Here is a 17,433-nt window from a genome sequence, read left to right on the forward strand (position 1 = left end):
TGTTAAACTCAAAACAGATCAAAGAACTAAATATTAAAAATAGAACACTCAACCTGATGGAAGATAAAATAGATAAAACTCCTGAAGACATATGCATAAGCAAGGACTTCTTGAACTGAACCCTGGTTGCACAGGAAATAGTACCAAGAATCAACAAATCAAATTTTGGGATCATATCAAATTAAAAAGCTTCTGTACAGCAAAAGAAACAACCAACAAACTGAAAAGACAACCTACAGAATGGGAAAAAAATTTTCCAGCTGTTCTTCAGACAGAGGACTAATATCTAGAATATATAAAGAACTAAAAAAACAATACTGAGATTCCATCTTAAACCAGAAAGAGTGGCCATTGTCAAGAAATCAAATAATAAAAAAAGGAACCCCTCTACATTGTTGGTGGGAAGGTAAACTAGTACAGCTACTAGGAAAATCATTATGGAGAGTCTTCAAAAAACTAAAACTATGAATTGCATTTGACCCATCTATTTGCCTTCTAAGTATCTCCCTGAAAGAGTTAAAGACATCATATTACAGTGATATATGCATATTCATGTTTATAGTAGCACAATTCATAAAAACTAAATCTTGGAAGCAGCCTATCTGACTGACCAACAAATAAATGGGTAATGAAAATGTGGTGTTTACACACAATGGAGTACAACTCTGCTGTAAAGAAAGATTAACGAGTCATTTGTAGGAAAATTGATGTGTGAGACTGTAATGTTAAGTGAAATAAATCAGACACATAAGCTTAAATATCACATAGTTTCTCTTATATGAGAAGTTGAAGTTATAAATAAGAAGCAAAATAAAAGACAGAATATAGGAAGCAGAGAGATAGATCTTTCTCAGTTGGCAAGGGAATCGAGATGCAGAGGGGCAGAAGGGGAAGGAAAGGGGATGAAAAGAGGAATTAAGATATGTTATGTGCATGTACCAACTCCACACCAGGAATGTAAACAACTGCACACATTTAGTAATAAACATTTTTCTTAAAAAAATTAAAAAAATACTTAAACTAGCATCCCTCAGCAGTCCTGAGTACTGACACAGGGAAGGCATATGGTTGGCTTGATCCAGGTTTGGGGAGATTCCAGGGGAAATGTAAAGACAGGAGGATGAGGCATAATGTACTAGACCTTGGGAGTAAGCTAAGGTGATAGGAAAGGAAATGATATCAAGTACTGGTGTCTTAATTACTTTTCTCTTGTTGTTGAGACAAAACACCCAACACCCAAAGTTAAAAGGGAAAGAGTTTATGTAGCTCACAGTTTGTAGAGGTTTCAGTTCATAGTCAGCTAGCTCCAAAGCAAGGTGGCATGGCAGAGGGGCTTCACAGAGGAGAACAGTTCTGGTAGCCACAAGGTAGGAAAAGCAACACGGGAGCCTTAATAGTGCTTTTCTGCCCCTTTTATCCAGACTACCGGTATTAGCGTGGTGCCAAACCAATCAGTGTACTGGTTTAGTAATCACACACCCTTCATCCCAGCATTGCACATTCTGGATTCAGTCAATTCTGAAAAAGCATGAGAGTTTGGGGGAACATCTAAACACAAGCCATAGCAACAAGGGTCTGGTGTTTTTATGTCATGGGGAATAACTTAGAAAATTTGGAGCACAGACCTTCCATTTCAGGTGGAAAAGTTGGGGAATAGTACCAAGAATCAACAAATCAAATTTTGTTTTGTGTGTTGTAGGGAGCCCACAAAAATTTTAAAGCAGTGAATGACATTATTGACTTTGTTTCCTAGGAAGATAATGCTGGCAGCTGTGTTGAATAGTGTAGAATGGGAGAGCTTGATGGCAGGGAGATCCGCAGGAGGCAGTTGGAGCAGTCATCAGAGATAATGTGGCATGAACCAAGGCAGTGTTCCAAACTTCAGGCATTCCCAGACTGTTTTGTGCAGTCTTTGGTATTCAAATACCACTCATATTAGGACTAACTTTAAAAAGATCAACTCTTCTTTTATACTGTAATACATTTATTTTTAAAAAGAAACTTTGTCAGTGATGTTATAGCTTGTGATAGCTATTTCAGAGATGAAGCAGTCCCAAGTTATAACCAGGATTTGAAAAAGTAGCATAGTCATTGGTGTTTAAAGGGTCACTGAAACCACCGGAACCTGTGAGGTTAAACGTGATGAATCATGCTGGGAATTTAGCTCAGTGGTGCCACCCCCTGCCTCTCAAGCACAAGGTTCCAAGTTCGATCCCTGGTACAAAAAAAAAAAGACCATTTCTAAACATGTGATGAATCACTCATGTAAACATTGACTTTGCTTGAAATGATGAGACTAGTTGTGGAGAGAGAACCAAGTGCCCAAAGTCTTGTTCAGTATGTGCTCAGTCAATTGGTAGAGAGAAGGACGTGGAAGAGGATTGGTGTAGCTGAACCTCAGAGAAATGTTCTGTAATAATTTAGAAGAGTGACAGTCTAGAGGAATTGGAGAGAGTAAGGCAGGAGTGTTGTCTTGGGACCCTGATTTCTGGAGTTTTAAAGAATGAGCAGTTTCTACTTGAAAGAGCTGCAAGAGAAATGAAGACCATGGGGGAAAGCCAGGATTTAAGAGGAGAGAGTATGCCGTGAGTGGAGAATATCTAATCTACTTAGGAGCCATAGGATTGTCAATAGAAAGGCTCATTGAACTCATTAGCTAGGCTAGATTTCCTCACATTATGTGCATGCCAGTAATTATTGACAAGAATAGTAAAATATTTTTTGAATATAGGAAAAGGGTGTTAATCAAGGAATGTCATCAGTGATAGACTGAAACATTTCTGGTCCCATATTTTTACCCAATGTAATAGAGAATTATGTCACTGCATTTAGGTGATTGTTTTCATATTCCATTGTAATTCCTCCATTGGTTTTTAGGGTATACCTTTTTATATAATTTTATAGTGATTACTATAGGGATTAGAATATGAATCCTTAACTTATCACTGGTTACTTAGAGTTAATATTGTATTACTTGACATAAAATGCGAGAACCTTGCAGGTATATGAGTCCATTTGTCCCCTCCCATCTTTTGTGCTGTTAATGTCATATATTTTAAAACCACCCACTTTTTATATACCACAATACAACTTGCCATTTCACTTTAAATAGAGAAATTTTGCCATTTCTGTTGTTGTTCCAAGTTTCCATCATGTATCATTTTCTTTAGCCTGAAGAATTTCCCTTAGCATTTTGCATAGTATGTGTTTACCAAGGATAACTTTCTATATAGTTTATCTGAAAATCTTTTCCTTTCATCCTCATTTTTGTACTTGATCTTAGCCAAAAAGCCAAGAAGTTCATCCTCATTTTTGAAGGGTATTTCTTGGATATAGAATTCCAGATTGAAAATTTTTTCTTTCAGAACCTTGAAGAATGCCATTCCTTTATCCTGTGCCCTTTCATTGTATCTGATGATTGTTGTCCTAAATGTAAGTCTTTTTCTTTTCTTCTGGCTGCTTTGAAGATTTCCTATCTTTGGTTTTCAGCAGTTTGACTATGATGTGCCTAGGTATGATTTTCTTTTTATTTATTCTGTTGGGATTTGCTGAGATTTCTTTCTTTCTTTGTTTTTTGTTGTTTTTAAAAAAATTTTTGTTGTTGTTGTTGTTTGAGGTAGGGTCTTGCTATGTAGTTCAGGGTTGTCTTGAACTTTCTATGTAGCCCCAGCTGGCCTAAAACTCACAGCAATCCTTCTGCTTCAGCCTCCCAAGTGCTGGGATTACAGGTGTGCACCACCATGTCTGGCTGGCCATTATTTCTTAAAATAGTTTTTCTGGCCCATATTTTGTCCTTGTTCCTAGGGCTCTAGTCTCATAAATATTAGACTGCTTGATGCTATCCCATAAATTTGTGTCGTGTTTTTTCTCTCTAATCCATTGTTAATTTTGTGTCCTCTTTTATCTTTTTTCCCTTCACATTGGATATTTTCTTTTGATCTGTCTTTAAATACACTGCTTATTTCTTCTGCTATCTTCACACTACTATTAAGCCCTTTAACTGAAAATTTCTTTTTTTTTTAAACTAAAGAACATTTATTTATTTCTAAAACTTTTTCTTGAGGATATAACTTTGCTTCAGGCACCGCTGACTCCAAAGCCACACATGAGCTCAGCCGCAATGCCGCCAACAACAAATCTCCTCCAAAAATTTCATTTCATATAGTATATGCTTAAATTCTAAATTTCCATTTTTTTCCCCTTTTTGATTTGATAGTTTGTTTCTCACCTGGATTTCTCATCTGTTCATTTACTATGCATATCATTTCCTTTAAGTCCTTATTCATATTTCTAATAGCTTCTTTAAAGTCCTTGACTTTTAATTCTAATGTATGGGATACTTTGAAGTCAGCTTTTGTCTGCTTTTTATTTTTACTATGGATCGTACTTATTTTTGCTTCACATGTCTAGTGATTTTTGTTTGTACACAAGACATTGTGGATGATACATTATAGAAACTGGATTATGGATTATTGGATTATGTTACCAAATCTTCCTCCAATAGCTTTTATGTGTATGAGTGGGGATAGTACTGGAGATTGAACCCAGGGCCTTCACACTGAGCTACATCTCTGGCCTTTTTAAAAATTTTGGGACAGGGTCTTGCTGAGGGTCTTGCACTAAGTGGCTGAGGCAGGACTTGAAGTTGCAATCCTCCTTCCTCAGCTTCCCAGGGTGCTGAAATTATAGGCATGTGCCACCATGCTTGGCTAAAAGTGTTGATTTTTGTTTTGACTAGTAAATTATTTGCAGATCATTTGAATTTATGGAGGCTTGATTTTATGCTTTTAGGTCAGGCTTACTTTACTTTTACCTTTAGTCTTAGAGTAAATCTCATATTCCTGGGACATGGTCTTTTCACTCAAAGTCTTTCCCCTGCAGTGAGCAGCAGTTGAGATCTCTTCTCCACTCAGGTTTTGTTATTCATTCAGCAACTTTTCTCTGGATTTCTTGGCGTCTTCTCCGTGCACATGTGGAGGGTTGAATAAGGATTTTAGCGGACTTTTTAATGCTGATTTGTGGCCTCCCTCCTTCCTAGGATTTCTCCCTCTGTGTTTCTAGCCACTATGGCAGCCTCAAACTTTTGTCCTCAAGTCAGTAAAATGGAAGCTTTCTGCTTGAGTTCCAGAAGCCCAGTGGCTGCCCAGACAGAGTGCCCTCGGGGGGACAATCCACTTAAACACAGGTTTTTAGCAGTGTATGTCTTTTCTTTCAAGGATCAAATTCTCTCCAATTTCTGCCTGCTTTTGTTTGTCCTCCAGTGCCTTCATAGATCTTTTATTTATCTTGTCCAGAGTTGTAATTGTTATCCGTGTCAAAGTTGAATACAAACTGGTTTCCCATTTCCTACAAGTTGCTGCTGGATTGTTTCAAAATACACTGGTTTTTTTCAAGTGGTATTAATGAAAAAAGAATGAGTATGTTTGTTGCTGACAGATTGTGTCAGTTATCTCTTGGGATCAATGACAGGGACATTTGGGTGCATCAGTTATTAGATAGAATGTAGTACACTTGGAAGTAATGATCAGAAACACTGTGAAAAAGAGGCCAGAGACCAGGAAAGAATCATTGGAGAATAAGTGCCCATCCCTGTAGGTACTGTGTTAAGCAGTCTGAAAAGTTAATCTAAAAAGTCCTGTAGAGTTAGAAAAATTGGTAATATGCTGTTTTAAGTGCAGGAGGTCTTCTTGTATAGCCACGTGTTAAGAAGGAAAATTTATGACTAAGTGACTATACCTGGGGCATGCCTTTTGTGACAGACCATTGTCCCGTGGAGGTAATAGAGAAGCTGGCCTTCAGCCTTTCTTGTTGGAGAAGGGGTAGAAGGAGAGCCTGAGAAATTAGCCTTGGACTTGGATTGATAGACTGAAAAAGAGATGTAGTTTATTTCAGCACTGGTCTATGAGGAAATTTTTACCAAAATCAGGAAATCAGAAAACATGTAGTCAATTTTTCATAAACTAAATTTATTCAATTTAAAGAACCATTTCTTATCCTGGTTTGTGTACTTTATAATTTGCAAGATTGGAAAGGTACATTCGTTAATGAAATAATGGTGAGATGAAAAAGTGTTTTTTTAGAAAAAGTCCTTAACAAAATTAAAAGTTGTTAATGGCACTCCCCCCCAAATTAAAATTTGTTTTTTGAAATATTGATAGCCCATAAGATCTAGAAGCTTGGGAAACAGTTGAAGAAGTATAAAAAATGTCTTCTTTAAGATCACTATGGCCACTTTTGAAATGGTGTGTAATGGGGACACTGAAATGTATGGAAATTTGCCGGCCATGATCTTGGTCTTTGCTCATGGTGTTTCTTCCCTGGGCTCTCCAACCGAAGCAAAATAAGACTTGCAGTGTGAGACCTGCCATGTCCCGGGTCTCACCACAGTGTGTCACACAATGGAGAATGGAACTGAGCATTCTTCTGTGGTCACATGTGATGGAGGCACTAGCCCATGGGTTAATAGTTCTTTCAAGCAATCCCCACTTCTTTTCCATCATCACCCTGAGGAGTCTTGCAAAAGATCAGGTTTCTTCAAGCATCAAGGTTACAGCATGCTGCTGCTGCTCTCAACTTGCTCCAAGTTATTCCACTGTGGCTTTGGTTGAAGTAGCAAGTCTAGACTGTGCCTATACAAAGGCATGAAGTCACAGGTGCCAGGAGGGATTGCTTCTCAGAGTGTGGGGAATTTACACTCTCAACATTGTGCACATTTCTGGCTACACACATGCTGGATTAATTTTAACAAATGGAAAGGAGTTAAGAGAATGACAAAAATGCATAGGTTTTGATTTATGATGAAAATTGAAAAGAATGTTTATTTTGGCTGAGTGGCAAAAAGTATGGGGGAACAGGGCATGTCTTTGTAAGTGTCTGGAAGGTATGTAGACCTGAGAAAGAGAAGAAGGGAGAGCTGATTTAGGATGACCCAAGGGAGTTGAGATTGACAGGATGCTCTCCAAGATAAGAAAATCCAGGGTGAATTGTAAGGATGATTTCCAGGATGAACTCTCTTCTCTTTAGTTCATCTCTCCAAAAGCAGCTGGCAGCCCTATCCCATGGGTTACTGGGAGTGGGCAGTTTGATGACTGTATTGAGATAGGCGGTCAAGTGTTTTTATTATAGGGCATGTGCAAATATTTGGGGAAGTGATACCACCAAAGTGTTTGCCAGATACTGTGACTGTCTTGTGCCTCTGAGCAGCAGAGCTATGGTTTCCTTCTCTTGATTTTGGCAACTTTAAAGGATTTCTCTCTCTCTAGGGAAGCTAGAATAGATAAGATTTAGATCTCTGGAATGAGACATGTACAAGGCAGTCCCAAATAAAAGGCTCTACAGTGTTAGACTACCAAAATTTTCCCATTTTCTCATCCCAAAGTGTTACAATAATTTTATTGCTATAATTATTTCTGATGAATAATACAATGGCCACTCTAACCATCATCTGTTAAATGCCTACTCTGTGTCAGTAAATGTCTCCAGGGTTTACAGTAGACCTACAAGGAACCCATTATCATCTTGTTTTACACACAAGGAAAAGGAGACTTAATATAGATGTGACCAGCTCAAGGATACACATCCAGAAAGTGACAGTTCCAGAATTTGAACCCAGAACTCTTTCTCATTCTCTCTCCCTCTTCCTTTCCTCCACATCCCAACACCCTTTAAACTATAGCTTTTCTGCCTTACTTCCTTCTGGTAAATTTACTTCTCCCTCTCAATTCAATTTAGTCCCTCATTCTTCAAAGCTTCTCCACTGTTGGTATGAGATGGCCGACTCGTGGCATGCAATAAAGACCAGCTACTTTCCAAGTACAAAGATTTATGTTGCATTCAGCCTGACACAGTTTGGCACAGTGCTCAAACTGTTTATTTTTGGCATCACTTTCTAATCCTGACTCTTCCCTTAACCCTCCCTGCTGTGTAAGCCTTAATTTGCCTCACCAGCAAGGTAGGGATTAGCCCAACCTACCTTCGGTCCTCCTTTCTTATCTGACTTACTTATACCACAGTAGACACATCTGACTTTGTGCCCAGAAAATAAATGAAGGAGATGGTACTTTTAGTTTGGTTGTCCCAGGCTTCTCTGTAATATCAGGCTAGTGGCATTGACCTGGTCTCTTATTCTCAAGTACTTTGTTCCAGTCCAGATTGATTCTTTCTTTGGCTGCTGTGTCCTTCCAAACCCACTCTAACTGGCACATATCTGGCTTCTGGGAAGTCATGTGTCAGCTGCTTCATTGTGAAGCTCTGTCATCACACTGACCTGGGTTTGAATCCTTGCTCCACTGTTCACAGATGACTTGATTTTAACTGTGTTAACCTTTGAGCCTCAGTTTCCTCATCTGTCAACTTGGTATGTAGTAATACCTACTTTATCAGGTCATGAGGTTCAGCAAAGTAAGTCACCTAAAGCTTTGGTATAAGCTTTAGATGTCTACTGGGTATTACCATCAACGTTATTATTAGCTATGAATTAGTTGATGTAGTCTTTCTCATTTCCTGGTTTGGCTTATTCATCTCTTTGTTTTTATTCCTGTCTCCTTCAGAGCCTCTTAAGTGGATGATAAATGTTTCATGTTTCTCTCTCTCTCTCTCTCTCCCTCCCTCTCAAAGATACTGTAATTCATAGATGTATAGAATGGTCAAATTGTACAACTTGGAGGAATTCCTTCTACCTTGAAGAAAAGCCCATTATCATGAAGCTAGTTAATGATAGAGCCAGGATTAGAAGCCAGGTTACTTGGAGTTCTTTCTACCGCATTTTTTTCCTTACCCAAATTTCACATATACACATGTACACAATTATAATACCATCCATAATAAGTTTTTTTTATCTAAAAACACATTCTTCTGCTGGGGATTTAGATCAGTGGTTCTGATGCCTGCCTTGCAAGCGCAAGGACCCAAGTTCGATCTCCGGTACCAAAAAAAAAAAACCAACATTCTCTCATCACTTCTAGTCATGGAAGGGATCTCAAGACCTGATGTTTTGGTGTAGAATTATTTTCTGGTCCTCAGGCTTTTAGGAATTGCTGCCCATTGAGTAGAAAACATCTCTTCCCCTCTTCAACATAGTTCTTCATGGAGCAGATACACCATGAACAATCCTCATGATGATACTCACCTCCCTGCCAAACCCTCCTTTTTTTTCTTTTGTTGACATAAACATCATGCATCTAGTTTCTTCCTTGTTTGGTTTAACTGTTTTGTTATTTTTTTTCACTGCTCGGGATGAAACTCAGCACCTTGCACATGATAACCAAGTGCTCCACCACCAACTGCATCCCTGGCCCATTTGTTCAGTTTTTTCATTAAAATGAGAAATGTCCAGAAAAATAAAAAAATAGTACAATGAACAACATTGTAGATGCAACTATTACTAACATTTCTCCATGTTTTCTCAAATTATTCTTTATAAAATATTTAGAAATATAATAGTTGCATTTTATATATGATTTTTGCTGATGTATTCTTTTGTTGTGTTTTTTTTTTTTTTTTTTTGGTACCGGGGATTGAACTCAGGTCCTTGCCCTTGCGCAGCAGGCAGCGAAACCACGGAGCTAAATCCCCGGCCCTGCTGATGTATTCTTTAAAAATCGTAGACATCAGGGCCAGAGATTTAGCTCAGTGGTTCTGTCGCCTGCCTTGTAAGCGCAAAGACCCGAGTTCGATCCCTGGTACCAAAAAAACCCCATAGACATCATAACATTAAATACATTACCATATATCTCCAAAAAAGGACATTTTCCTGGAAAACCACAGTGCTGCACCTCCCACTAAACAATTCCCTAATATCATCTGATACACAGACCATATTCATTTCCCCATTTATCTCCCAAATTCTTTTATTTTTTTTAATCCAGAATCTAATCAAGAACCATACCATTACGTTTATCTCTCTGAAATCCCTTTTAATTTAATTTAGAATAGTTCCCTTTTTTCTCCTACTTCTACCTTTTTAATAGCATTGACTTTATGAGGAGATCAGGCCAACTGTTCTGTAAAGTTTTCCACATTCTGAATTTGTCTGATTCTTTCTTCCTAGGGTTGTTGACCTTATTCCTCTCTACCTGATTTCCGGTAAACTGGAAAATCAGATTGGAAGGCTTGATTAGAGTCCAGTGGAAAATTGTTTTTGGCAGGATTTTTTCCTGGGTGGTGCCATGCCCTTCAAGTGGTGGCACATCGAGTCCTTCTGTTAATGCCACTAAGTGTGGTCATTGAGCTAGACAATAGATATCTCAGTTGTTAAGAAACATTCTTTCCCTTACAGCCAGTAATGTATGGGGCAATTCTTTGGCACCATGAAAGTGCACCAGGAGCAACCACTGATGATCAATCAATGGCTTCTTTCATTTTCTTTTGGTACTGGGGATTGAACTCGGGTCCTTTGCTTGCGAGGCAGGCAGTGGTACCACTGAGCTAAATCCCAGCCCTTTCATGTCTTCTTATACTTAAGGTTTCTTTCTTATACTGAAGATAGAATTTGTGTTGTGATATGTCCATTTCAGCTTGAGAAAACCATGTTTACTCACAGGGGGGTCAGTTGAAAGCTTTGTTGATCCATTACCTTCCTTGACCTTAAATGCACTATGGCAACACTTGAGTCTGTAATAAATTAGCTGTCAGACCCAGGGTTTTGACAGGAGGAACTGGCAGAGATGGAGCAGGACATGGACTACAGGGCAGAGGGCTCAACATTAGCCTCTGTAGGATGTGTACATATTACCAAGTGTCTGTCCTCTTTCTCACCCAGCATATAAACAACAACTCTTTTTGGATCTTCTTTCAGATTGCTGAAGAAAGGAAGGGATGTTTGTTTTTAGGCAGCAATCTAAGTTTGAATGTGGGAGCTGTAGAAGCTTCAAGGTGGATAGGTGTGAAGTTTGCACTGGATCTTGCTTAACTAAATGTCTTTCTGTTGGGAGTTTACACATGTGCCTGAACTGACTTTTTGAAACAGGTTGCCATTTGGATTCAAAACTCTGCCTGACTCATATTTTGGAGTTGGGGGTAGGGATTCTCCAGGACTTCTGAGAGTGTGTGAGAAGTTTCCAAACTCAAAAGGCTCCTTTTTTGGCACTGTAGCATCTTTCCTGTGTCGGCATCTTAAGAATCTGGGGAAACCATATAAAGATCAGAAACAAGTCTGGCCAGAAAGGCTCCCTCTGACATGGTCATTCCAGCTTTTTGAGACCTAGCCCATTCGGATGAGACCATATAAAGAGGTCATTTCCTGAATTTCCCGCTCTCTGCTGCTCACAGGCTCCTTTTTGTAGAAAGCTGGTATTTCAGGACTGCAGCCCCTGTCAGTCACGTGCTTCCAACCCTTTACTCACAGTCATTCCTGCCTCCTGTTTTATTTTTGGAGAGAGCACATTTTTGCTTCTCTTCAGGAGCTATGCAGGGTCCTGCCCCCTCCGTCCATCTGAGGCAGCCCTGGCAGGCTGTGCTCATTTCCCACACTCCAGATGTGACTCCTGCTTTCAAGAGAGAGCGGAGGGATCCACTGCCTGCGGGCTACCATCACCCGTTCCTATTTCTGTCCCTGTTGGTGTTGCATATTTTAAGACTCTTTTTAAAAAACAAGTTTGAGTAATGTTACCTGGCAGTAAGTCAGCCAAAATTGGAAATCTTTTTTCCAGCTGATGTCTTGGGACTCTGCCTCTGGATTTCAGAAGCAGAGTAATTTAAAGAATAAACCAGGACTTTTGAATTCTAGGATCAGGCTATCTCTTCCTTCTGGCACTTAATGTCATTTGAGCTCTTTCTCATCCAGTTTTCTTTCCTTCTTCCATAACACAGAGATTGCAAATTGATTTATTCCAAAGGACTCACTGAAACAAATTGGTAACATCTTCCAAAGTGCTTGGGCAGGAAGGTTCTAGAGTTGATGAGCTCCAGGGGAACAGTGCTACCACTGATTAAGCCTGCCTAGAGATTATGTGTTTGATTTCAAGGATAGAGCAAGAGTAAGTTCTTTTTCCCTTAAAAGAGTAGGCCATTATATAGAGAATATACAGAGGCATACAAGATTCAAGAGAAAATAAATCATGCTTTTGTGACTCCTCTGGTCCCACGGAGACCTGATGGGTAGGAAAGGGAAGGACCCTTGGCCTGAATGGAAAGATCCATGACTAATGGGCTTCAGCATCTCACTGGTCCAGGCAGGGACCAGAGTTCTGATAGTTGAGCTGGTAAGGGCGTTCAGACCCCCAATGTGTCCCCAGCATCAGATCTGCCATCTCTGGGAAGGGAAAGCCCAACAGTTCAGGCTGCTGGTTCTGGAAGGACCAACGGTGGTGGTGTGGCCTACTTATGTGTCCTGTGTTTCAGATTGCCCTGGGGAGAGGGCCCTGGGACTCTTTGGGGAATGGAGCTAACTAAGTGTCCAGTTATCAGAGTTTCTAGGGGAGCAGCCAGACATTCAGGGGCTGGAATGGCTGTGCAAAAGGAACTGCCAGGCCTTTTATGCTCTGTTACTAAAAGCAGTCATCTGCTTCCATTTCAAACAGGTCGTTTGCACTTAATTTCAGACTCCTGCATTATGACCAGGTTCATTGATTTCCACTTACAGCTTGCATTGTAAAATAATAGGTGCTAAGGGGCTGAGACCCCAAAGACTTTTCCCAGGGACCTTACCATTATGGTGATAGTCTAGCAACATTTGCACTAAGAGTATGTGCTGCCTCTGGTATCATTTTGCCCCTAGATCTTGTTGCTCTGGAATGCTTTTGTCATTACATTTCCAATCCAAAGTGAGCCCCACTTTCTCCTAAAAGCTTCCTTCACCTCTCTTTATCATCAGTACTTCTGGATCAGTACTGTCCTTTAGTCATGTGCCACAAGCTTTATACATGCTTGTCTTTTAATGATGCCCCAGGAGAGAGTGACCCATAAACCACTATGGTGACAAGAAAACTGCAGAATTCATTGGAGCTGCCTGTAATTGAGGGATCCCTACTCAGCTTCACCTTGGGACCTGACATGGGCCTTTCCCTGAAACAACTCCGTAACTCAAAGTCACTCATGCCTGCGTCCACCTCCATGGTGGCTTCTAAGATTAAGCCTGATACCTATTCACTTAGATTTCACACTGACCTGTACACACTAAATTCTCCTCCTTATTGGCCTCATTGAACTGGGTAACACCTGGGAACAGGAATGGCATCTTCTTTTTCTGTCTTAGTACACCTAGGACAGTGCCCAGCTTCTCACACAGGGAACAAAGCTGAATTCCAGGAAAGAGCATTTATAACTTGGCAATAGTGGTTAATTCAGTCTGTCTCACTCAGCCAGGATATTTCTGTCTGGCTGTGACAAGACTCATTGGAGGGGTTGTTTACAGAAGCACTTCCAGTCCTTAGCCATGTACTTAGCCATGAATGTAAGAATTCCTATCAGGGGACCTCTCCCTCCCAGGTCCCACTTTGCAAAGAGCTGAGTTCTGCCTGTCCCTCCTGTCTCCACCTGCCTCACTGTTCTCGAACATCACCAAGGCTCCAGTGGGAAGCAGGGAGACTCCAGTGGCCCTGCCCTGTGTGCACAGAGGATTTCTTTTGCATCATTTCCTCTCCCAGGGTCTCTTAGTCTTTGGGCAAAATAAAAAGCTGCTTATATACTATAGTGTTTGCAATGTTATGTCAGCTCTTGCTGACAACCTTTGAAATTAGAAACTGTTGTTAAACTGTACTGGGTATAGAGGAGTGATTAGTTAGCAACTAGTTTTGAAACTGAAGCTCCCTGGGTATAGTGAGCTTTTTTTTTTTTGGTACCGGGGATCGAACTCGGGACCTTGCACTTTCGAGGCAGGCGCCGGAACCACTGAGCTAAATCCCCGGCCCTATAGTGAGCTTTTTTTATGTTAAAGCTGCTAGCACCAGTTTGTAACCAGGAGAACATAGGAGGAAATGTGGCTTTGTGTTTTCGTGTTACCTTTAGATGGAAAGGAACTTGTCTTCAGCTGGCAAGAGACAGAAGGGAAGACTCTGGCAAACTGCAGTGTAAGTGTTCTGTCTACAGGGGGCAGCAGCTGTTCAGCCCCAGCACTGGTTTTTCAAGAGAAGCTGGAAATTGATTTTTTAATGTGGAAATTTTAAATGGTAGCTTAAATTTAAAACAAAAGTTCAAAAGTTGTATGGCCAAGCAGAAAATATAGCCACCAGTTTATCACCTTATTACCTTATCACAAGATAAGGTAAAGAAATATAGAATGTTATTCATTCTTTGCTTGGGTAAAGAAATATAGAGTGTTATTCATGAAAGCACAGAGAAAATTGTTGCCGACCACATTGGTTTAACACATCTACAAGGGCCTCCAGTTTAGTTCTGTTCACTTTACCATTTCATTTTCCCAGCCAAGTGCCTTATGCATGGTAAGAGCTTAAGATAAGGGCCTTGGATTTTGCCTCTACACAGCTGTGGCTTATGATTGATTATTCTAATGCTAGCTGGTCTAAGATTATAGTTCCAGTGCTCAATGCTATCTGAACTACTCAGTCTCAGTGCTTCTACTCCACATTCCAGGGACCGGGAATCTGACTAGTTCTGGCCAGGTCTTTGCACCCCTGGTTTGGTCAGCTATCTCTAGGGGAACAGGGGCCATGGCGAACAAGGCTTCTGGCCTACGCATAGGTGAGTGTGGGGTGGACTGAGAAACAACTATGCAGTCTCTTACTACATCTTTAGATTTTCCCCTTACACAGACAAACAATAGCTGGGTTTCCACTTCTGTATTTGTATTGTTTCTAACTAAAGTGTAAAGCACCTTCAGACAGCTCTGTTGCTGGCTTCTTGCATAGGAAACTTGAGTTTGTTTTCTCTAAGGTGCTACTTACATTTCCCAGACGAGAAACTGGATACAGGCATTCCAGGACTTTGATCCTTCACAGTGATTTCCAGCAGGCTCTGGCTCACACTGGAGAAAGGCCCCCATATTGTAAATAGAGCCCATCCTTGACAGGCTGGGGTGCCACTAGAGAAGCAGGAAAGAAAACGTACCATAGTGTGAAATAAAAATATCAAAAGTATAAAGGTATTCAGGCATGTTGAAGGGAGTTTTTTTTTTTAAGTTCCAGGTTGGGCGTTAAGCCACCCAAAAAGAAGGTCATAATGATACAGCACATTAGTCCAGGGATCAGCAAACCACATCCTTCCTGCCAAATTTGGCTCACTGCCTGTTTTTGTAGTTTTCTTGAAACTTAGCTACACTTATTTGCCCACTTACTATTATGGCTATTTATTATACTGCTCTACCATAACAGTTGAGTAATTGCATCAATAAAAAAAATTTACAACTTAGCCCTTTATAGAAAAAACTTGCCCACTTCTGTTTTAGTCCTTTTATCAGAGCACTTCTTTAGGCTGAGAGCAGCAGTTACAATTCTATGAAGTTCTTGGAAAAGAACATTGATATTTCACAGAACAGTCCTAGGAGAGTGCTGGGTAATTCAAAATAGGGATGATCTAAGCTGTTTTATCCAACTTCAATGATTCAGTGGATTGGTTGCTGTTCCCTTGGTATTTCTGATTAAGACATGCTAGGTAAGGATTTGTGCGCTTAGGTGTCTGAATGTGTCCATTCAAGGTGAATACTTCCTGCCCGGATAATCTGAGTAGATTTTAACTCACCAGTTTTATGTCTTTCAAGCAAGCCTCTTATATCGTTATTACTTTTGTTTTATGAAAGTTAATATTTAAGTTGGCTGTTTAAAAAATTGAAAAATGCATGACAGTACAGGGGAAAAACTGAAATTGCCTGTATTTGGAGTTCCTTCCCTATCATGTACCTACAGCTAATTAAGAGTAGGTCTTAGGTATTCAAAATTGTTACAAAATCAGAAGTTTATGCTCACAGTTTTTAAACATTTTTGAAAATATGTATTGAACTTCTTCATATCATAAAGTATTTTTATAATGTAGTCTTGCATTATGTGCATAACATTTTCATGTGTATTCTGCCATTTACTTAATTCCTCATTGCTAGCCATTTTTTTGTTTCCAACTATTATTCATTATTCAAAAGTAATATTATACCCTCTCTATTTCCTTGAGAGATAAATTCCCGAGATTAGAATTGCTGGCTCAAAAAGTATGAGCTGACTGGGAAGGTAACTCAGTGGTGGAGTTCATGCTTAGCATGTGCAAGGCTTTGGGTTTAATGCCCAGGGCCCACTCTTCCCCCAAAAAGTGTGCACGTTTTAAATCTTCAAATAGACACTTGTTAACTTGCTCTCCGGAAATACTCTTCCAGTTTATACACCTACCAGGAGTGCCTGCAAGCACCCAGATTTTCATAGCTAATTGGAAAGCTTACCGTATTTTTACCCATACATGTTTTATTTTTCTATTTTTTGGGAGGGAATACCTTGAAAGGCTGTTGGCTTAGGTGACCTGAACCTTGAACCTCAGCCACTATGGTGTGTGAATGCACATGGGAAATGACTATCATTTTGGCTTCTCTTCTGTCACAGGCTCCTCCCCCCAAACCACCTCGCAGGATGGGAGGCTGGACAGATGATTCCACAAGGACGTCGAAGTGAGTACCAGCAGCTCATGTGGGTGAGGTGCCAGTGGGCAGGCTAGAATGAGGACATTGCTTCTGTATCGCTGTTTTTTCTAAGTTTTCTTAAGATACAATTCACATACCGTTCAATTCACCCATTTCAAGAGTACAGCGTAATTGTTCTTAGTGTAGGCACAGGTTGTGCACCCCTCACCATTATCAATTTGGGGACATTTTTATTTCACCCCACCAGAGAAACCGTATATTTGTTAGCAGTCATTCTTCAAACAACCTCCCTCCCCGCACACGCGCGCACACGCACGCGCACACACACACACCTCCTCAGTGCTAAGCAGTCATCTTTCTATCTCTATAATAGATGCTGTTCTGGATATTATATATCAGTGAAATCATACATTATGTGGTCCTCTATAACTTGCCTTTCTCACTCAATATGATATTTTTAAAGTTCACCCATGTTGTAGCATTTTCTTAAAAAAACAATTTTCTAAACAGAATAGAATTGTCTGTTAGTATCTGTGGATAAACTCCATAGTATATCTGCCCAGATATAGGTCATTCATTCATAAAAAAGGACAGTATAGCCCAGGTATGATGGTGCAACCTGTAATCCCAGCACTCTGGGAGGCTGAGTCAGGAGGTATGTCAAAAGTTCAATCCCAGCCTGGGCAACTTGGTGACTTAGCAAGACCCTGTCTCAAAATAAAAATATTTTTAAAAGGGCTGGGGATATAGAAGGCCCTGGGTTCACCTGAAAACAAAAACAGGACGGACCCTTACTCGGCCTGGTAAGTATCTGGTGTTTACTGAGGCTAGGAATGCGAGCTAACATGAATGTTGGTGCCTTGACCATCCACTGTTATCTCATCAGTTTGTTCTCTGACCCCAGAGATCCTGGAAAGAAT

At 40.1% G+C, this 17,433-nt stretch overlaps 1 protein-coding gene across 1 annotated transcript in view; it reads left to right on the plus strand.

Moving 5' to 3' along the window:
• The window catches only part of Ift43 (intraflagellar transport 43), an 84,880-nt gene that overhangs the window by 17,634 nt on the left and 49,813 nt on the right, over positions 1-17,433 (plus strand). The window contains exon 3 of the mRNA XM_004837152.4: positions 16,476-16,540. Coding sequence (XP_004837209.1) covers positions 16,476-16,540 — 65 coding nt within the window. The remainder of the gene's footprint in view (positions 1-16,475; positions 16,541-17,433) is intronic.

Source organism: Heterocephalus glaber, unplaced genomic scaffold (assembly GCF_053883595.1).
Source record: "Heterocephalus glaber isolate CG9 unplaced genomic scaffold, H.glaber_assembly_v1.0 deba00001608, whole genome shotgun sequence".
NCBI classification, from domain to species: Eukaryota; Metazoa; Chordata; class Mammalia; order Rodentia; family Bathyergidae; genus Heterocephalus; species Heterocephalus glaber.